The 20,111-nt window shown below is 69.5% G+C and overlaps 3 protein-coding genes across 4 annotated transcripts in view; 1 reads left to right on the top strand and 2 right to left on the bottom strand.

Annotated features, from left to right (window-relative positions):
- The window catches only part of RXRB (retinoid X receptor beta), a 17,659-nt gene extending 17,355 nt beyond the window's left edge, over nt 1-304 (bottom strand). The window contains 1 exon segment of the mRNA XM_068169807.1: nt 206-304. Coding sequence (XP_068025908.1) covers nt 206-304 — 99 coding nt within the window.
- RING1 (ring finger protein 1) lies at nt 227-13,731 on the top strand. Its single transcript, XM_068169782.1, is given in 9 exon segments — nt 227-380; nt 1,913-2,073; nt 5,066-5,213; nt 5,216-5,261; nt 5,264-5,282; nt 9,778-9,832; nt 9,834-10,084; nt 12,152-12,323; nt 12,765-13,731. Coding segments are annotated over 9 exon segments (1,032 nt in total). The 5' UTR covers nt 227-302; the 3' UTR covers nt 12,867-13,731.
- The window catches only part of VPS52 (VPS52 subunit of GARP complex), a 22,180-nt gene continuing 15,787 nt past the window's right edge, over nt 13,719-20,111 (bottom strand). For both annotated transcript variants that reach the window (XM_068169780.1, XM_068169781.1), the window contains exons 16-20: nt 19,914-20,021; nt 19,061-19,126; nt 18,856-18,967; nt 17,513-17,631; nt 13,719-14,885 (exon numbers count right to left, since the gene is read on the bottom strand). In XM_068169780.1, coding sequence (XP_068025881.1) covers nt 14,739-14,885; nt 17,513-17,631; nt 18,856-18,967; nt 19,061-19,126; nt 19,914-20,021 — 552 coding nt within the window. In that variant the 3' untranslated portion in view covers nt 13,719-14,738. The remainder of the gene's footprint in view (nt 14,886-17,512; nt 17,632-18,855; nt 18,968-19,060; nt 19,127-19,913; nt 20,022-20,111) is intronic.

Raw genomic sequence — 20,111 nt, 5'->3', positions numbered from 1 at the left:
GGCCGCGATTGGCTGCGGCCCTCGCGCCGCGGTGGTGACGTCCTCAAGCGGCGCCACCCCTCCCCGCAAACCGGGCCCCCCCCCTGCCACCGCCCCGGAAGTGACGCCGTTTCCAGGCGCCGCCCCCCCTTTCAGCGAGCGGCCGGAAGTTGGGGCTCCGCCGGCGGCGGCGGCGGCGGGGCGAGGCCGGGCGCGGGCCCAGCACCGGCAGCGCGGCTCGGAGGGGCTCGGCGGTAGGCGGGCGGGGACGGGGCGGGAGCCCTCCGCTGGGTTCCGGCTCTCGGCGAAGCTCTTCGGGCGCCATGGCCGCTCCGGCCAACGCGCAGAGCGCCAGCAAGACCTGGGAGCTGAGCCTGTACGAGCTGCACCGCACCCCGCAGGTACCGCCCGCGGGGCACCGGCCCGGGGAGCACCGGCACGGGGAGGGGGGACAGCGGGGAGGGACCCGACAGCCCGCGGGGGAACACCGGGGAAAGGAGGAACTGGGAGGAAGGGACCCCGGGGGGGCTGGGAGGGAAGGCTTGGAGCTGCCCCAGGATAGAGAGCGGGGAGGGGGCAGGGGAGGGGAGTCCGCACCGGGACGGGAGGTGGGACCGGGGAGAGGGGACAAGGGGTGGGGACAGAGGGGATGGGGCCAAGGGAGGTGGAGCAGGGCCCCCGGGGCTGGGCGCAGGGTCCCCGGGGCTGGGCGCAGGGCTCCCGGGGCTGGGCGCAGGGCTCCCGGGGCTGGGCGCAGGGCTCCGGGGCTGGGCGCAGGGCTCCCGGGGCTGGGCGCAGGGCTCCCGGGGCTGGGCGCAGGGCTCCCGGGGCTGGGCGCAGGGCTCCCGGGGCTGGGCGCAGGGCTCCCGGGGCTGGGCGCAGGGCTCCCGGGGCTGGGCGCAGGGCCCCCGGGGCTGGGCGCAGGGCTCCCGGGGCTGGGCTGCAGGGCCCCCGGGGCTGGGCGCAGGGCCCCCGGGGCTGGCTGCAGGGCCCCCGGGGCTGGCTCCAGGGCTCCTGGGTTGGCTTCAGGGAGGTCCAAGGGGGGCCGGGGGCCAGGCCCAGACCTGAGGCTCTCAGGCTGAGGCCATTCCCAGCCCCTGCTGCCCGCAGTGCCCCCAGCCCGGGGGTGCCCAGGGTGGATCTGGGGGTGGTGCCCCTAGCCCGGGGTTGATGTGGGGGTGCCCAGGGCTGACATGGGCATAGTGCCCCGAGCCCGGGGGTGCGGTGGGGGTGCCCCGGGGCTGACGTAGGGGTGATGTGGGGGTGCCCGGGGCTGTGGTGGGGGTGCCCGGGGGGCGGTGGGGGTGCCTAGGGGGCGGTGGGGGTGCCAGGGGCTGTGGTGGGGGTGCCTAGGGGGGCGGTGGGGGTGCCCGGGGGTGCAGTGCCCATTGCTGAGCCAGGGGTATCCGGGGGGGCAGTGCCCACTGCTGGGCCGGGGATGCCCGGAGTGGGGGGGGGGGGGTGCCCAGGGCTGCCAAGGGGGTGCCCGGGGGTGGTGCCCGTTGCTGGGCCGGGGGTGCCCGGGGCTGTGGTGTGGGTGCCCAGGGGGTGGTGCCCAGGGCTGTGGTGAAGGTGCCCGGGGGGGGGCAGTGGGGGTGCCCAGGGCTGCCATGGGGGTGCCTGGGGGGGCAGTGGGGGTGCCCCAGGGCTGCCATGGGGGTGCCTGGGGGGGCAGTGAGGGTGCCCAGCGCTGCCATGGGGTTGCCCCGGGGGGGGGGCAGTGAGGGTGCCCAGGGCTGCCATGGGGGTGCCTGGGGGGGCAGTGGGGGTGCCCAGGGCTGCCATGGGGGTGCCTGGGGGGGCAGTGGGGTTGCCCAGGGCTGCCATGGGGGGTGCCTGGGGGGGCAGTGGGGGTGCCCAGGGCTGCCATGGGGGCTCCCCTGGGCAGTGCCCCTCACTGATGCGGGGTGCCCGGGCCGGGGGGGGGGGGCAGGAGGCCATCATGGACGGGACGGAGATCGCGGTGTCGCCGCGCAGCCTGCACTCGGAGCTGATGTGCCCCATCTGCCTGGACATGCTGAAGAACACCATGACCACCAAGGAGTGCCTGCACCGCTTCTGCTCCGACTGCATCGTCACCGCCCTGCGCAGCGGGTACCCGGGCTGCAGGGGGCGCCACCGGGCACTGGGGGGCAGCACCGGGCAGCCGGGGGTGGCACCAGGCACTGGGGGGCTGCAGGGGGCAGGATAGGGCAGCAGGGGCAGTATGGGGTACCAGGGGGCAGCAGAGAGCAGCAGAAGGCACTGGAGGGCAGCATAAGGTACCAGAAGGCACTGGGGCACAGCAGGGGGCAGCAGAGGGCACTAGGGGGCAGCAGAGGGCAGCTGGGGGGCAACACGGCATTGGGGGCCTGCAGAGGGCACTGGAGGGCAGCAGAGGGGTACCAGAAGGCAGCATAGAGTGCCAGAGGGCAAAAGGGGGCAGCAGAGGGCACTGGGGCACAGCAGGGGGCAGCAGAGAGCAGCAGAGAGCACTAGGGGGCAGCAGAGGGCAGCTGGGGGTGGACACAGGGCACTGGGGGCCTGCAGGGGGCAGCAGAGAGCAGCAGAGGGCACTGGGGGGGCAGCTGGGGGCAGCAGAGAGCAGCAGAGAGCACTAGGGGCAGCAGAGGGCACTGGAGGGCAGCAGAGGGCACTGGGGTGCAGCAGAGAGCAGCAGAGGGCAGCTGGGAGTGACACAGGGCCCTGGGGGGCTGCAGGGGGGGGCACAGGGCACTGGGGGGCAGCAGGGGGCAGCAGAGGGCACTGGAGGGCAGCAGAGGGCACTGGGGTGCAGCAGAGAGCAGCAGAGGGCAGCTGGGAGTGACACAGGGCCCTGGGGGGCTGCAGGGGGGGGCACAGGGCACTGGGGGGGCAGCAGGGGGGCAGCAGAGGGCACTGGAGGGCAGCAGAGGGCACTGGGGTGCAGCAGAGAGCAGCAGAGGGCAGCTGGGAGTGACACAGGGCCCTGGGGGGCTGCAGTGGGGGGCACAGAGCACTGGGGGGCAGCCGGGGGCAGTATACGGCCAGCAGGGGCAGTATGGGGTACCAGGGAGCAGCAGGGAGCAGCAGAGGGCACTGGATGGCAGCAGGGGGCAGTATGGGGTACCAGGGAGCAGCAGAGGGAAGCAGAGGACAGCTGGGGGCACCAAAGAGCAGCATAGGGCAGCAGGGGTCAGTATGGGGTACCAGGGGGCAGCAAGGAGCAGCAAGGGGTGGCAGGGGGCAGCATAGGGTACCAGAAGGCAGCATAGGGCATCAGGGAGCAGAAGGGGGCAGTAGAGGGCACTGGGGGGCAGCAAGGGGCAGCAGAGGGCACTGGAGGGCAGCAGAGAGCAGCTGGGGACAACATAGGACACTGGAGAATAGCAAAGAGCAGCAGAGGGCACTAGGGGGCAGCAGAGGGCAGCAGGCAGAGTGGAACAGGGAGAGGGCATTGGGGAGGGGGTACAGAGGGAAGAGGGCAGCAGGGAGAGGGCACTGGGGAACAGGGAGGGAGCAGAGGGCAGCAGGGAGAGGGCAGAGGGCAGCAGGGAGAGGGCACTGGGGAGCAGGGAGGGAGCAGAGGGCAGCAGGGAGAGGGCAGCAGGGAGAGGGCACTGGGGAGAGGGCACTGGGCAGCAGGGAGGGAGCAGAGGGCAACAGGGAGAGGGCACTGGGCAGCAGGGAGGGAGCAGAGGGCAGCAGGGAGAGGGCACTGGGCAGCAGGGAGGGGGCAGAGGGCAACAGGGAGAGGGCACTGGGCAGCAGGGAGGGAGCAGAGGGCAGCAGGGAGAGGGCACTGGGGGAAAAGGGAGGGAGCAGAGGGCAGCAGGGAGAGGGCACTGGGGAACAGGGAGGGAGCAGAGGGCAGCAGGGAGAGGGCAGCAGGGAGAGGGCACTGGGGAGAGGGCACTGGGCAGCAGGGAGGGAGCAGAGGGCAACAGGGAGAGGGCACTGGGCAGCAGGGAGGGGGCAGAGGGCAACAGGGAGAGGGCACTGGGCAGCAGGGAGGGGGCAGAGGGCAACAGGGAGAGGGCACTGGGCAGCAGGGAGGGAGCAGAGGGCAGCAGGGAGAGGGCACTGGGGAAAAGGGAGGGAGCAGAGGGCAGCAGGGAGAGGGCACTGGGGAACAGGGAGGGAGCAGAGGGCAGCAGGGAGAGGGCAGCAGGGAGAGGGCACTGGGGAGAGGGCACTGGGCAGCAGGGAGGGAGCAGAGGGCAACAGGGAGAGGGCACTGGGCAGCAGGGAGGGGGGCAGAGGGCAACAGGGAGAGGGCACTGGGCAGCAGGGAGGGAGCAGAGGGCAGCAGGGAGAGGGCACTGGGGAAAAGGGAGGGAGCAGAGGGCAGCAGGGAGAGGGCACTGGGGAACAGGGAGGGAGCAGAGGGCAGCAGGGGGAGGGCACTGGAGAACAGGGAGGGAGCAGAGGGCAGCAGGGAGAGGGCACTGGAGAACAGGGAGGGAGCAGAGGGCAGCAGGGGGAGGGCACTGGAGAACAGGGAGGGAGCAGAGGGCAGCAGGCGGGAGGGCACTGGGGAACAGGGAGGGAGCAGAGGGCAGCAGGGAGAGGGCACTGGGAGCAGGGAGGGGGCAGAGGGCAGCAGGGAGAGGGCACTGGGGAGAAGGGAGAGGGCACTGGGCAGCAGGGAGGGAGCAGAGGGCAGCAGGGAGAGGGCACTGGGCAGCAGGGAGGGAGCAGAGGGCAGCAGGGAGGGAGCAGAGGGCAGCAGGGAGAGGGCACTGGGGAGCAGGGAGAGGGCACTGGGGAGCAGGGAGGGAGCAGAGGGCAGCAGGGAGAGGGCACTGGGGAACAGGGAGGGAGCAGAGGGCAGCAGGGAGAGGGCACTGGGGGAACAGGAAGGGGGCAGAGGGCACTGGGGGAGGGCACTGGGGAGCAGGGAGGGAGCAGAGGGCAGCAGGGAGAGGGCACAGGGCAGCAGGGAGAGGGCACTGGGGAGCAGGGAGAGGGCACTGGGGAACAGGGAGGGAGCAGAGGGCAGCAGGGAGAGGGCCCCGGGGCGGTGCTGTCCCCCCGGGGCGGTGCTGTCCCCCTGGCCCCGTTTGGGGGGGGGTAGGGATTGGCACCATCCCCAGGCGAGGTGCCAGCCTGTGCCCCCCATGCCCAGCAACAAGGAGTGCCCCACCTGCCGCAAGAAGCTGGTCTCCAAGCGCTCCCTGCGCCCCGACCCCAACTTCGACGCCCTCATCTCCAAGATCTACCCCAGCAGGGACGAGTACGAGGCGCACCAGGACCGGGTGCTGGCCAAGCTCAGCGCCGCCTGCACAACCAGCAGGCCCTCAGCAGCAGCATCGAGGAGGGGCTCAGATGCAGGCCATGCACAGGTGGGGGAGGGCACAGCTGGCACAGCTGCCCCTGCCGCCCCAGGGGGGCCCAGAGCTGCCCTCCCCTCCCTGCAGGCCATCCGCAGCTTCCCCTGGCATCCCAACCCTTCCCTGCTGCCCCCCTGAGCTTCCCTCCCTGCTGCCCCCCCCTGAGCTTCCCTCCCTCCTGCTGCCCCTCCTGAGCTCCCCTCCCTCCCCTGCCTGCTGCCCCCCCCTGAGCTTCCCTCCCTGCCTGCTGCCCCCCCCTGAGCTTCCCTCCCTGCCTGCTGCCCCTCCTGAGCTCCCCTCCCTCCCTCCCTGCTGCCCCTCCTGAGCTCCCCTCCCTCCCTGCCTGCTGCCCCCCCTGAGCTTCCCTCCCTCCCTGCTGCCCCTCCTGAGCTTCCCTCCCTCCCTGCTGCCCCCCCTGAGCTTCCCTCCCTCCCTGCTGCCCCTCCTGAGCTCCCCTCCCTCCCTCCCTGCTGCCCCTCCTGAGCTCCCCTCCCTCCCTGCCTGCTGCCCCCCCTGAGCTTCCCTCCCTGCCTGCTGCCCCCCCTGAGCTTCCCTCCCTGCCTGCTGCCCCCCCTGAGCTTCCCTCCCTGCCTGCTGCCCCCCCTGAGCTTCCCTCCCTGCCTGCTGCCCCTCCTGAGCTTCCCTTCCTCCCTCCCTGCTGCCCCCCCCAGCTTCCTCCCTCCCCTGCTGCCCCCCCCAGCTTCCCTCCCTCCCTGCTGCCCCCCCCAGCTCCCCTCCCTCCCTGCCTGCTGCACCCCCCTGAGCTTCCCTGCCTGCTGCACCCCCTGAGCTTCCCTGCCTGCTGCACCCCCTGAGCTTCCCTGCTGCTGCCCCTCCTGAGCTTCCCTCCCTCCCTCCTGCCCCTCCTGAGCTTCCCTCCCCCCCTGCTGCCCCCCCTGAGCTTCCCTCCCCCCCTGCTGCCCCCCCTGAGCTTCCCTCCCCTCCCCTGCTGCCCCCCCTGAGCTTCCCTCCCTGCCTGCTGCCCCTCCTGAGCTTCCCTTCCTCCCTCCCTGCTGCCCCCCCCCAGCTTCCCTCCCTCCCTGCTGCCCCCCCCCAGCTCCCCTCCCTCCCTGCCTGCTGCACCCCCTGAGCTTCCCTGCCTGCTGCCCCCCCTGAGCTTCCCTCCCCCCCTGCTGCCCCCCCTGAGCTTCCCTCCCCCCCTGCTGCCCCCCCTGAGCTTCCCTCCCCCCCTGCTGCCCCCCCTGAGCTTCCCTCCCCCCCTGCTGCCCCCCCTGAGCTTCCCTCCCCCCCTGCTGCCCCCCCTGAGCTTCCCTCCCCCCCTGCTGCCCCCCCCTGAGCTTCCCTCCCCCCCTGCTGCCCCCCCTGAGCTTCCCTCCCCCCCTGCTGCCCCCCCTGAGCTTCCCTCCCTGCCTGCTGCCCCCCCTGAGCTTCCCTCCCTGCTGACCTTCCCTGAGCCTCCCTGGAGCTGCCCTGCTCGGGGCCCAGGTGCCACTCACTCCCGTCTGTGGAGCTCTGGCTGTCTCCTTTCCCCCTCCAGCTCTGGAGCTTTTCCTTGGCCAGAGTCCTATCCCTGGGGCTCCCCCTGCCCTGCAGCTCCCCCTGCCCTGCAGCTCCCCCTGCCCTGCAGCTCCCCCTGCCCTGCAGCTCCCCCCCTGCCCTGCAGCTCCCCCTGCCCTGCAGCTCCCCCCCTGCCCTGCAGCTCCCCCCCCTGCCCTGCAGCTGCCCCCTGCCCCGCAGCCCCTGCCCTGGAGCTCCTCCTGCCTTGCACCCCCTGCCCTGGAGCTCCCCCTCCCCTGCAGACCCTCCCCTGCAGCTCCCCCTCTGCTGAGCTCCTCCCCCGGGATCCCTCCCCTGGAGCTCCCCTTCGGCCCTCGCCCCTCCCCTGGCTCCGGGCCGGCCCCGTGGGCTGCGGGCCGGCTCCCTGAGCTGCGGGCCGGCTCCCTGAGCTGCGGGCCGGCTCCCTGGGCTGCGGGCCGGCTCCCTGGGCTGCGGGCCGGCTCCCTGGGCTGCGGGCCGGCTCCCTGGGCTGCGGGCCGGCTCCCCTGGGCTGCGGGCCGGCTCCTTGGGCTGCGGGCTGGCTCCTTGGGCTGCGGGCTGGCTCCCTGGGCTGCGGGCCGGCTCCCTGGGCTGCGGGCTGGCTCCCTGGCTGGGGGCTGGCTCCTTGGGCTGCGGGCTGGCTCCTTGGGCTGCGGGCTGGCTGAGTGGGCTGGGGGCTGGCTCCTTGGGCTGCGGGCTGGCTCCTGGGGCTGGGGGCTGGCTCCTTGGGCTGGGGGCTGGCTCCTTGGGCTGCGGGCTGGCTCCTGGGGCTGCGGGCTGGCTCCTTGGGCTGGGGGCTGGCTCCTTGGGCTGCGGGCTGGCTCCTGGGGCTGCGGGCTGGCTCCTGGGGCTGCGGGCTGGCTCCTGGGGCTGCGGGCTGGCTGAGTGGGCTGGGGGCTGGCTCCTGGGGCTGCGGGCTGGCTCCCTGGGCTGCGGGCTGGCTCCTGGGGCTGCGGGCTGGCTCCTTGGGCTGCGGGCTGGCTCCCTGGGCTGCGGGCTGGCTCCTTGGGCTGCGGGCTGGCTGAGTGGGCTGGGGGCTGGCTGAGTGGGCTGGGGGCTGGCTCCTTGGGCTGCGGGCTGGCTCCTGGGGCTGCGGGCTGGCTCCTTGGGCTGCGGGCTGGCTCCCTGGGCTGCGGCTGGCTCCCTGGGCTGGGGGCTGGCTCCTTGGGCTGCGGGCTGGCTCCTGGGGCTGGGGGCTGGCTCCCTGGGCTGGGGGCTGGCTCCCTGGGCTGGGGGCTGGCTCCTTGGGCTGGGGGCTGGCTCCTTGGGCTGCGGGCTGGCTCCTTGGGCTGGGGGCTGGCTCCTTGGGCTGGGGGCTGGCTCCTTGGGCTGGGGGCTGGCTCCTGGGGCTGCGGGCTGGCTGAGTGGGCTGGGGGCTGGCTCCTTGGGCTGCGGGCTGGTCCTTGGGGGGGCTGGGCTCCTTGCTGCGGGCTGGCTGAGTGGGCTGTGGGCTGGCTCCTTGGGCTGCGGGCTGGCTCCTTGGGCTACGGGCTGGCTCCTGGGGCTGGGGGCTGGCTCCCTGGGCTGCGGGCCGGCTCCTTGGGCTGCGGGCTGGCTCCCTGGGCTGCGGGCTGGCTGATTGGGCTACGGGCTGGCTGATTGGGCTGCGGGCTGGCTGATTGGGCTACGGGCTGCTCCTTGGGCTGCGGGCTGGCTGATTGGCTGCGGGCTGGCTCCCTGGGCTGCGGGCTGGCTGATTGGGCTGCGGGCTGGCCGATTGGGCTGCGGGCTGGCTCCTTGGGCTGCGGGCTGGCTCCCTGGGCTGCGGGCTGGCTGCCTGGGCTGCGGGCTGGCTGCCTGGGCTGCGGGCTGGCTCCTTGGGCTGCGGGCTGGCTCCTGGGCTGCGGGCTGGCTGCCTGGGCTGCGGGCTGGCTCCTGGGGCTGCGGGCTGGCTGCCTGGGCTGCGGGCTGGCTCCTGGGCTGCGGGCTGGCTCCTGGGCTGCGGGCTGGCTCCTGGGCTGCGGGCTGGCTGCCTGGGCTGCGGGCTGGCTCCCTGGGCTGCGGGCCGGCTCCTTGGGCTGCGGGCTGGCTCCCTGGGCTGCGGGCTGGCTGATTGGGCTACGGGCTGGCTGATTGGGCTGCGGGCTGGCTGATTGGGCTGCGGGCTGGCTCCCTGGGCTGCGGGCCGGCTCCTTGGGCTGCGGGCTGGCTCCTTGGGCTGGGGGCTGGCTCCCGGGGCTGCGGGCTGGCTGCCTGGGCTGCGGGCTGGCTCCTTGGGATGCGGGCTGGCTCCTTGGGCTGCGGGCTGGCCCCGTGGCCTGCGGGCTGGCTGATTGGGCTGCGGGCTGGCTCCTTGGGCTGCGGGCTGGCTCCTTGGGCTGCGGGCTGGCTCCTGGGCTGCGGGCTGGCCCCGTGGGCTGCGGGCTGGCTGATTGGGCTGCGGGCTGGCTGATTGGGCTGCGGGCTGGCTGATTGGGCTGCGGGCTGGCTGATTGGGCTGCGGGCTGGCTGATTGGGCTGCGGGCTGGCTCCCTGGGCTGCGGGCTGGCTCCCTGGGCTGCGGGCTGGCTCCCTGGGCTGCGGGCTGGCTGATTGGGCTGCGGGCTGGCTGATTGGGCTGCGGGCTGGCTCCTTGGGCTGCGGGCTGGCTCCTGGGGCTGCGGGCTGGCTGATTGGGCTGCGGGCTGGCTCCCTGGGCTGCGGGCTGGCTCCCTGGGCTGCGGGCTGGCTCCCTGGGCTGCGGGCTGGCTCCTTGGGCTGGGGGCTGGCTCCTTGGGCTGGGGGCTGGCTCCTTGGGCTGGGGGCTGGCTCCTTGGGCTGCGGGCTGGCTCCTTGGGCTGCGGGCTGGCTCCTTGGGCTGCGGGCTGGCTCCTTGGGCTGCGGGCTGGCTCCTTGGGCTGCGGGCTGGCTGCCTGGGCTGCGGGCCGGCTCCCTGGGCTGCGGGCTGGCCCCTTGGGCTGCGGGCCGGGTCCCTGGGCTGCGGGCTGGCTGCCTGGGCTGCGGGCTGGCCCCCGTGGGCTGCGGGCCGGCCCCCGGGGGCTCCGTTTCGAGCCGTTTCCCCCCCCGGCAGGGCGCAGCGTGTGCGGAAGCTGCACCAGGAGTCGGACAACGCCACCTTCAGCGGCGGGGGAGGACAACTGCGACAGCCGCTCGCACCTCAGCAGCGCCTCGGCCCCCGGCCACCCCGAGGCCGGCCCCAGCCGCAAGCGCTCCCGCGGCTCCGACGACTCCGGCCCCGAGCCCGACCCCGAGGCCCCCCACGAAGGGGGCGGCAGGGGCAGCCCCGAGGCCGGGCTGGAGCCGGGCACCAGCGAGATCGAGCTGGTGTTCCGAGCGCACCCCCTGCTGGTGGAGAAGGGAGAGTACAGCCAGACCCGGTGCGGGGGGCTGGGGGGGGAAGCGGGGAGGAACCTGGGGGCGGTTGGAGGGGAGTGCGAAAGTGGGGGGGGGTTGGAGGGGAGGGGGGGAGGAACCTGGGGGGGGGGTTGGAGGGCAGTCGGGGGGACTGGGGCTGGAAGGGACTCATCTCCCTCTCCTAACTTCCCTTCTCTCTCCCTCTCCTTCCTTCCCTCCTTTGCCTTTGCCCTTTCTTTAACCTTCCTCTCCCCTCTCTTTTCTTCTCCCCTCTCTTTTCCTCTTCTTCCCTCTCTTTTCCACTTCTCCCCTCTCTTTTCCTCTTCTTCCCTCTCTTTTCCACTTCTTCCCTCTCTTTTCCACTTCTCCCCTCTCTTTTCCACTTCTTCCCTCTCTTTTCCTCTCTTCCCTCTCTTTTCCTCTTCTTCCCTCTCTTTTCCTCTTCTTCCCTCTCTTTTCCACTTCTTCCCTCTCTTTTCCACTTCTTCCCTCTCTTTTCCACTTCTTCCCTCTCTTTTCCTCTTCTTCCCTCTCTTTTCCTCTTCTTCCCTCTCTTTTCCACTTCTTCCTCTCTTTCCTCTTCTTCCCTCTCTTTTCCTCTTCTTCCCTCTCTATCTCCTTCTTCCCCCCCTTCTCCCCCCCTTTTTCCCCCTTTCCCCCCCCTTTCTCCCCCCCTTTTCCTCTCCCTCTCCCCCTTTTCCCCTCCCTCTCCCTCTCTCCTCTTTCCCCTCCTCTCCCTCTCTCCTCCTTCCCCTCCTCTCCCTCTCTCCTCCTTCCCTCCTCTCCCTCTTTCCTCCTTCCCCTCCTCTCCTCTTTCCTCCTTCCCCTCCTCTCCCTCTTTCCTCCTTCCCCTCCTCTCCCTCTCTCCTCCTTCCCCTCCTCTCCCTCTCTCCTCCTTTCCCCTCCTCTCCCTCTCTCCTCCTTTCCCTCCTCTCCCTCTCTCCTCCTTCCCCTCCTCTCCCTCTCTCCTCCTTCCCCTCCTCTCCCTCTCTCCTCCTTCCCCTCCTCTCCCTCTCTCCTCCCTTCCCCCTCCTCTCCCTCTCTCCTCCTTCCCCTCCTCTCCCTCTCTCCTCCTTCCCCTCCTCCTCCCTCTCTCCTCCTTCCCCTCCTCTCCCTCTCTCCTCCTTCCCCTCCTCTCCCTCTCTCCTCCTTCCCCTCCTCTCCCTCTCTCCTCCTTCCCCTCCTCTCCCTCTCTCCTCCTTCCCCTCCTCTCCCTCTCTCCTCCTTCCCCTCCTCTCCCTCTCTCCTCCTTCCCCTCCTCTCCCTCTCTCCTCCTTCCCCTCCTCTCCCTCTCTCCTCCTTCCCCTCCTCTTCCCTCTCTCCTCCTTCCCCTCCTCTCCCTCTCTCCTCCTTCCCCTCCTCTCCCTCTCTCCTCCTTCCCCTCCTCTCCCTCTCTCCCTCCTTCCCCTCCTCTCCCTCTCTCCTCCTTCCCCTCCTCTCCCTCTCTCCTCCTTCCCCTCCTCTCCCTCTCTCCTCCTTCCCCTCCTCTCCCTCTCTCCTCCTTCCCCTCCTCTCCCTCTCTCCTCCTTCCCCTCCTCTCCCTCTCTCCTCCTTCCCCTCCTCTCCCTCTCTCCTCCTTCCCCTCCTCTCCCTCTCTCCTCCTTCCCCTCCTCTCCCTCTCTCCTCTTTCCCCTCCTCTCCCTCTCTCCTCTTTCCCCTCCTCTCCCTCTCTCCTCTTTCCCCTCCTCTCCCCTCTCTCCTCTTTCCCCCTCCTCTCCTCTCTCCTCTTTCCCCTCCTCTCCCTCTCTCCTCTTTCCCCTCCTCTCCCTCTCTCCTCTTTCCCCTCCTCTCCCTCTCTCCTCTTTCCCCTCCTCTCCCTCTCTCCTCTTTCCCCTCCTCTCCCTCTCCTTCTCTCTTCCTTTCCTCTTTCTTTTCCTCCTTTTCTCTTTCTCCAACCTTCCCTCTCCTTTCCTTCTTCCTCCTCCCTTTTTCTTCTTCCCACTTCCTTTCTCCCTCTCCCTTCCTCTCCATTTTTCCTGTCTCCTCTCTGACTTTCCTTCTCTACTTTTCCTTTTTCTTTCCTCTTTAATCTTTCTTCAATTTCCCTTCCTCCCTCCTCCCCTCCTCCCCCCTCTCCCCTCCCCCCCCAGCTATGTCAAGACCACAGCCAACGCCACTGTCGATCACCTCTCCAAGTACCTGGCCCTGAGGATCGCCCTGGAAGAGGCCCCAGGGCCCTGCCCCGAGGCTGCAGCAGGGCTGGAGGAGGTCTCAGAGAAGCAGTACACAATCTACATCACCACCCCCGGCGGCACCTTCACGGTGGGGGGCGCTGGGAGGGGGTTGGAGGGGTTGGGAAGGACTGGGAGGGGATTGGAGAAGTCTGGAAGGGGGTTGGGAGGGACTGGGAGAGGGTTGGGAGGGACTGGGAGGAGGTTTGGAGGGGTTGGGAGGGACTGGGAGGGGGTTGGGAGGGACTGGGAGGGGATGGGAGGGGATTGGAGAAGTCTGGCAGGGGGTTGGGAGGGACTGGGAGGGGATTGGGAGGGGGCTAGGAGGGGTTGGAAGGGGGCTAGGAGGGGTTGGGAGGGACTGGGAGGGGATTGGGAGGGGTTTGGAGGGACTGGGAGGGGGTTTGGGGGGACTGGGAGGGGTTGGAAGGGGGTTGGGCCCTTGACAGTCTGGAGGCCAGCCAGAGGTCTTTGGGGGGCCCAGGGGGACCCCAAAGCTGAAGCCCCCTCCCCATTCCCCGCTCCCCCCCAGACCCTCAACGGTTCCCTGACCCTGGAGCTGGTCAATGAGAAGTACTGGAAGGTCAGCAAGCCCCTGGAGCTCTACTATGCCCCCACCAAGGAGCAGAAGTGAGGGGCTGGGGGCTCCCCCAAACCTCCCGGGGTGCCCTCAGCACTCCTGCAGCCCCCTCCGGCCTCTTGGGGGCTCCAGGGCCCTTCAAGCTTGGAAGGGACCCCAAGAGCCTCAGGGGGTCCCCTCAGAGTCTTTGGGGTCCCCTCAGAGCCCTTGGGGTCCCCTCAGAGCCTTTGGGGTCCCCTGAGAGTTCTTGGGGTCCTCTCAGAGCCTTTGGGGTCCCCTGAGAGCCTTTAGGGTCCACTCAGAGCTCTTGGGGTCCCCTGAGAGCCTTTGGGGTCCCCTCAGAGCCCTTAGGGTCCCCTCAGAGCCCTTGGGGTCCTCTGAGAGCCTTTAGGGTCCTCTGAGAGCTTTTGGGGTCCCCTCAGAGCCCTTGGGGTCCCCTCTCTTCCTGGGGGACTCCTGGAGGAGCACTTTGGGGTTTGGACATTTTGGGGGGAGCTGTGGGGGGGCTGAGGGTCTGCTGCCCCCCCCCCCAAGTGGGGACAGTTCCCTGCTGGCCTCCTGAGACTTGGGGACCCCCCCCAAGACTTGGGGACCCCCCCAATTGTGTGTGTCCCCCCCAGTTGTGTGTGTCCCCCCCCTCCCCTTCTCCTCCACTCACCCCCAGTTTGGGGGGAGGGGTCCCTGGTGCTTTGGGGGGACCCTGACCCCCAGCACCCCCCAGGGGTTCCCCCCCCCCAGGTTCTGTGTCCTTCCCCCCCCAAGCCAAGGGTGGCACCACGCTGGGGGGGGGGGCAGCAGGGTGGGGGTGGGGGGAGGGGGGGCACACAGTTGGGGACCCCCCACCCCCCCTTGGACCCCCCCCCCAAACACCCCCCCACCCCCCCCCCGGCCTCAATAAAGACAAACTTGAGGTCCTCTGAGCTTTATCCACCAGGGGGCGCCGGGGGGAGGGGGCGCCAGGGGAGCTGGCACCAAGGGGAGGGGGAACCAGAGGGAGTGGGCACCAAGGGTAGGGGGCTCCAAGGGAAGGGGGGCACCAAGGGGAGGGGGCACCAGGGGGAGAGGGCACCAAGTGGGGAGACACTGAAGGGGGACCAGGGGAGCTGGCACCAAGGGAAGGGGGCACCAAGGGTGTGGGGGCACTGGGGGGACACACCGGGGCAGCTGGCACCAGGGGAGCTGGCACCAAGGGAGGGAGCACCAAGGGGGGAGACACTGAGGGGGCACCAAGGGAGGGGGCACCAGGGGGGAGACTTCAGGGGAGGGGGGCACCAATTGGGGAGACACTGAGGGGCATCAGGGGAGCTGGAACCAAGGGGAGGGGGCACCAGGGGGAGTGGGCACCAAGGGCAGGGGGCACCAAGGGGGGAGACACAGGGGACACCAAGGGGAGGGGGCACCAGGGGAGCTGGCACCAGAGGGAGTGGGCACCAGGGCACCTGGGCACCAAGGGGAGGGGCAGCTGAGTGAGTGGGCACCAGAGGGAGTGGGCACCAAGGGGAGGGGGCACCAGGGGAGCTGGCACCAAGGGGAGTGGGCACCAAGGGGGAGACTTCAGGGGGAGGGGGCACCAGGGGGGAGATGGTCCTGGGGGGCAGGTGGCAGGAGGGGGGAGATGCCACTAGGAGAGGGTTGGTGGCACTAGGGTAAAGGTTGATGCCTGCAGCCCCTGGTGGTGGCACCAGGGGCTGGGGGTGGCAGCAAGGGGGATGGCACCAGGGGGTGAGGGAGGCTGATGCCAGCCCGGGGGCTGCCTCCCCCCCCGCCCCCCGGGGGCTGGGTTGGCAGGGGCTGGGTTGGCAGGGGCAGTGCCTGGGAGGGTGCCAGGGGCTGGGTTGGCAGGGGCTGGGTTGGCAGGGGCAGTGCCTGGGAGGGTGCCAGGGGCTGGGTTGGCAGGGGCAGTGCCCGGGGTGGGGGGGTGCCAGCTCAGAAGTTGGGTTTGTGCTTCTTGAGCTCCACCATGAGGTGGTGCAGGTTGATGAGGTCTGCCCGGGCCGGCAGCGCCCGCAGCGGGGGCAGCGCCAGCAGCTTGTGGAAGCGGTGGTAGTACTGAATCAGCTGCGTCAGCGCCCCCTGCCGGCACAGGCACGGCTGGGCACAGACACATGGGGCACCCGGCACCCCCAGGGCACCCCCGGGACCCCCCGCACTGGGCACGGCTGGGCACGGACCCATGGGGCACCCAGGACCCTCAGGGCACCCCCCAGGACCCCTGCACTGGGCATGGATGGGCACAGACACATGGGACAACCGGGACCCCTAGGGCACCCTCAGGAACCCCTGCACTGGGCATGGCTGGGCACGGACCCATGGGGCACCCGGCACCCCCAGGGCACCCTCAGGATCCCCTGCACTGGGCATGGCTGGGCACGGACCCATGGGGCAACCGGGACCCCCAGGGCACCCCCGGGACCCCCTGCACTGGGCACGGCTGGGCACGGACCCACGGGGCACCCCGGCACCCCCCAGGGCACCCCCCGGGACCCCCCCGCACTGGGCATGGCTGGGCACGGACCCACGGGGCACCCCGGCACCCCCAGGGCACCCCCGGGACCCCCCCGCACTGGGCACGGCTGGGCACTGACCCACGGGGCACCCGGGACCCCCAGGGCACCCCCGGGACCCCCCTGCACTGGGCATGGCTGGGCACGGACCCCCAGGCACCCAGGACCCCCCAGGGCACCCCCAGGACCCCCTGCACTGGGCACGGCTGGGCACGGACCCCCAGGCACCCAGGACCCCCAGGGCACCCCCAGGACCCCCTGCACTGGGCATGGCTGGGCACGGACCCACGGGGCATCAGGGACCCCCAGGGCACCCCCGGGACCCCCTGCACTGGGCATGGATGGGCACGGACCCACGGGGCATCAGGGACCCCCCAGGACCCCCCCGCACTGGGCACTGCTGGGCATGGACCCCCCAGGACCCCCCACACCGGGCACAGCTGGGCACGGACCCACGGGGCACCCGAGACCCCCAGGGCACCCCTGGGACCCCCCCGCACCGGGCACAGCTGGGCACGGACCCACGGGACAACCGGGACCCCCAGGGCACCCCCAGGACCCCCCTGCACTGGGCATGGCTGGGCACAGACCCACGGGGCATCAGGGACCCCCCAGGACCCCCCGCACTGGGCACTGCTGGGCATGGACCCCCAGGACCCCCCCACACCGGGCACAGCTGGGCATGGACCCCCCAGAACCCCTGCACTGGGCACAGCTGGGCACCCACACCCCCAGGGCATCCCCAGGACCCCTGCACTGGGCACAGCTGGGCACCCACACCCCCAGGACCCCCCACACCGGGCACCGCTGGGCATGGACCCCCCAGGACCCCCTGCACCAGGCACGGACCCCTGGGACACCCCAGGACCCCCCCAGGACCCCCTGCACCGGGCACGGCTGGGCACCCACACTCCCAGGACACCCCCCACCCCCCAGGACCCCTCCCAGGACCCTCCAAGTCCCCCTCAGCTCCCCCAGGACACCCCCAGGACCCCTCCAGACCTCCCCCCTGACCCCCAGGACCCCTTCCATATCTCCCTCAGAACCCTCAGGACCCCTCCACACCACCTTCAGCCCCCCCAGGACCCTCCAAATCCCCCACAGACCCCCCCAGGACCCCTCCAGACCTCCCCCCAGAATCCCTCTAGACCCTCCAGGACCCCTCCCAGATCTCCCTCAGAACCACCAGGACCACTCCACACGTCCCTCAGACCCCACCAGGACTGCTCCAGACCTCTCAGACCCCCCAGGACCGCTCCAGGACCCTCCAAGTCCCCCTGAGCCCCCCCAGGACACCTCCAGACCTCCCTCAGACCCCCCCCCCAGATATCCCTCTAGACCCTCTAGGACCCCTCCAGATCTCACTCAGACCCCCCAGGACTGCTCCACACCACCCTCAGACCCCCCAGGACCTTCCAAGTCCCCCTCAGACCCCCCCAGGACCCCTCCAGACCTCCCTCCAGAATCCCTCTAGACCCTCCAGGACCCCTCCCAGATCTCCCTCAGACCCCCCAGGACCCTTCCAGGCCTCCCCCCCAAACCCCAGGACGCCTCCAGATCTCCCTCAGACCCTCCAGAACCCCTCCAGATCCCCCCCATACATCCCCAGGACCCCTCCAGACCTCCCTCAGCCCCCCCCCCAGGAATCCCTCTAGCCCCTCCAGGACCCCTCCCAGATCTCCCTCAGACCCCCCAGGACTGCTCCACACCACCCTCAGACCCCCCAGGACCCTCCAAGTCCCCCTCAGCTCCCCCAGGACACCCCCAGGACCCCTCCAGACCTCCCCCCCCCGACCCCCAAGACCCTTCCAGACCTCCCCCCTGACCCCCAGGACCCTTCCAGATCTCCCTTAGACCCCCCAGGACCCCTCCACACCACCCACAGCCCACCTCAGCCCCCTCCAGGACCCCTCTCAGATCTCCCTCAGCCCCCCCAGGCCCCCTCCAGATCTCCCTCAGCCCCCCCAGGCCCCCTCCAGATCTCCCTCAGCCCCCCCAGGCCCCCTCCAGATCTCCCTCAGACCCCAGAGGACCCTTCCAGACCTCCACCCCAAACCCCAGGATGCCTCCAGATCTCCCTCAGACCCTCCAGAACCCCCCCATATACCCCCCAGACTTCCCTCAGAACCCCCAGGAACCCCCAAGTCCCCCTCAGGACACCCCCAGGACCCCTCTCAGCCCCCCCCCCAGCCCCACCTGGATGATGCTGGTTCCGTTCTTGAAGTTGCTGAAGGACCTCATCACGTCCTGGCTCAGGGCCTCCACCGAGGCCTTCCAGGAGCTGGAGAAGCCTCTGGCCAGCTGGGTGACCCTGGCTGGGGGGGGGACAGCAGCCCTGAGGACCCCCCAGCAGCCCCCAGCCCCACCCCCAGCTGCCCCAGGGGCTCCAAGGCCATGGGGGAGGAGATCCAGAGGGATCCAGGTGGGATCCAAGGGGCTGAAGGTCACCAAGCAGCTCCAGAGGGATCCAGGTGGGATCCAAGGGGCTGAAGGTCACCAAGGAGCTCCTGAGGGATCCAGGTGGGATCCAAGGGGCTGAAGGTCAGCAAGGAGCTCCAGAGAAGGATCCAGGTGGGATCCAAGGGGCTGAAGGTCACCAAGGAGCTCCAGAGGGATCCAAGGGGCTGAAGGCCACCAAAGAGCTCCAAAGGGATCCAGGTGGGATCCAAGGGGCTGAAGGCCACCAAAGAGCTCCAAAGGGATCCAGGTGGGATCCAAGGGGCTGAAGGCCTGCAGAGCTCCAGAGAAGGATCCAGGTGGGATCCAAGGGGCTGAAGGTCACCAAGGAGGTCCAGAGGGATCCAGGTGGGATCCAAGGGGCTGAAGGCCACCAAGGAGCTCCAGAGGGATCCAGGTGGGATCCAAGGGGCTGAAGGTCACCAAGGAGCTCCTGAGGGATCCAGGTGGGATCCAAGGGGCTGAAGGTCACCAAGGAGCTCCAGAGGGATCCAGGTGGGATCCAAGGGGCTGAAGGGGACCAAAGAGCTCCAGAGGGATCCAGGTGGGATCCAAGGGGCTGAAGGCCACCAAGGAGCTCCAGAGGGATCCAGGTGGGATCCAAGGGGCTGAAGGTCACCAACGAGCTCCAGAGGGATCCAGGTGGGATCCAAGGGGCTGAAGGTCACTAAGCAGCTCCAGAGAAGGATCCAGGTGGGATCCAAGGGGCTGAAGGTCACTAAGCAGCTCCAGAGGGATCTAGGTGGGATCCAAGGGACTGAAAGCCACCAAGGAGCTCCAGAGGGATCCAAGGGACTGAAGGCCACCAAAGAGCTCCAAAGGGATCCAGGTGGGATCCAAGGGACTGAAAGCCACCAAGGAGCTCCAAAGAAGGATCCAGGTGGGATCCAAGGGGCTGAAGGTCACCAAGCAGCTCCAGAGGGATCCAGGTGGGATCCAAGGGGCTCCAGAGGGATCCAGGTGGGATCCAAGGGGCTGAAGGTCACCAAGGCCAAAGGTTGGGTCCCACCAGGCCCATGAAGGTCTTCTCCAACCCAGCCAAAGCCTTGATCCCAGCTCCCATGATCCCAGCTCCTCTTCACCTTCCTCCCCACGGAGCTTCTCCATCTGCCCCTTCTCCAGCAGGGCTTCGGCCTCCTTGACGAAGGAAATCATCCCCCCGAAGGGAGGAGCCAGCAGCTCCTCAATGAACTCCTGCAGGAGAGGACAAGGACCTCCAGGAGCTGCCCCCAGGGCTGGGGTCCCCCCCCAGGCTCAGAGGAACCCCCAGGTGGGGTTGGGTCTCACCTGGGTGCGAGCAGACAGCAGCTGCTGGAAGCCTTCCACCTCCTTGCTCTCCTCAACCGCTCGCTCCTGGGGGCGGGGAGAAGGCTTTGAGCTCCTCCCAGGAAGGTCTGGGAGGGGTCCCCAAGGGTTGGGGAGGTCACAGTTGGGGGGAGAGTAAAGTCAAACCCAACCCAACCCAACCAACCCAACTCAATCCAACTCAAACCAACCCAACTGAACCCAACTCAGCCCAACCCAACTCCACCAACTCAACCCAACTCCACCCAACTCAAACAACCCAACTCAATCCAACTCAAACCAACCCAACTGAACCCAACTCAACCCAACCCAACCCCACTCAACCAACTCAACTCAATCCAACTCAACCCAACCCACCTCAACCCAACTCAACCCAACCCACCTCAACCCAACTCCATCCAACTCAATCAGCCCAACCCAACTCAACCAACCCAACTCAATCCAACTCAACCCAACCCCACCCACTTCAACCCAACTCAATCCAACTCAACCCAACCCACCTCAACCCAACTCCATCCAACTCAATCAGCCCAACCCCAACCAACTCAACCCAATCCAACCAATCCAACTCAATCCAATTCAATCCAACCCAATTGAACCCAACCCAACCCCACCAACTCAACTCAATCCAACTCAACCCAACCCACCTCAACCCAACTCCATCCAACTCAATCAACCTAACCCAACTCCACCAACTCAACTCAACTCAACCCAACCCACCTCAACCCAACTCCATCAACCCAACCCAACCCAACCCTGCTCTCCAAGCCTTGGGGGGTCTCTGGGTTTTCAGGAAGGCCCTGTTTGGAGCTGGGGGTGGGGGTCTCACCCTTACCATGAGGACCCCCAGCATCATGTCGTAGTTATTGATGAGGAAGATCAGCTGCTCCTTGCGCGAGGAGAACTCTGCCGCCACCCGCAGGACAAAGTTCTCCACCTCCACCTGCAGGGCCAGGAGGAGACCCCCAAGAGCTTCAGAGCACCCCAAAAAAGACCAAAGTGGGGAGGGGGAGGTCCCATGGCTCCAGATCCC

Source organism: Melanerpes formicivorus, unplaced genomic scaffold (genome assembly GCF_026170545.1).
Source record: "Melanerpes formicivorus ecotype bairdi unplaced genomic scaffold, bMelFor1.0.p_v2 SCAF_224, whole genome shotgun sequence".
Lineage (NCBI taxonomy): Eukaryota > Metazoa > Chordata > Aves > Piciformes > Picidae > Melanerpes > Melanerpes formicivorus.
This window is presented reverse-complemented; position numbering and strand designations above follow the sequence as displayed.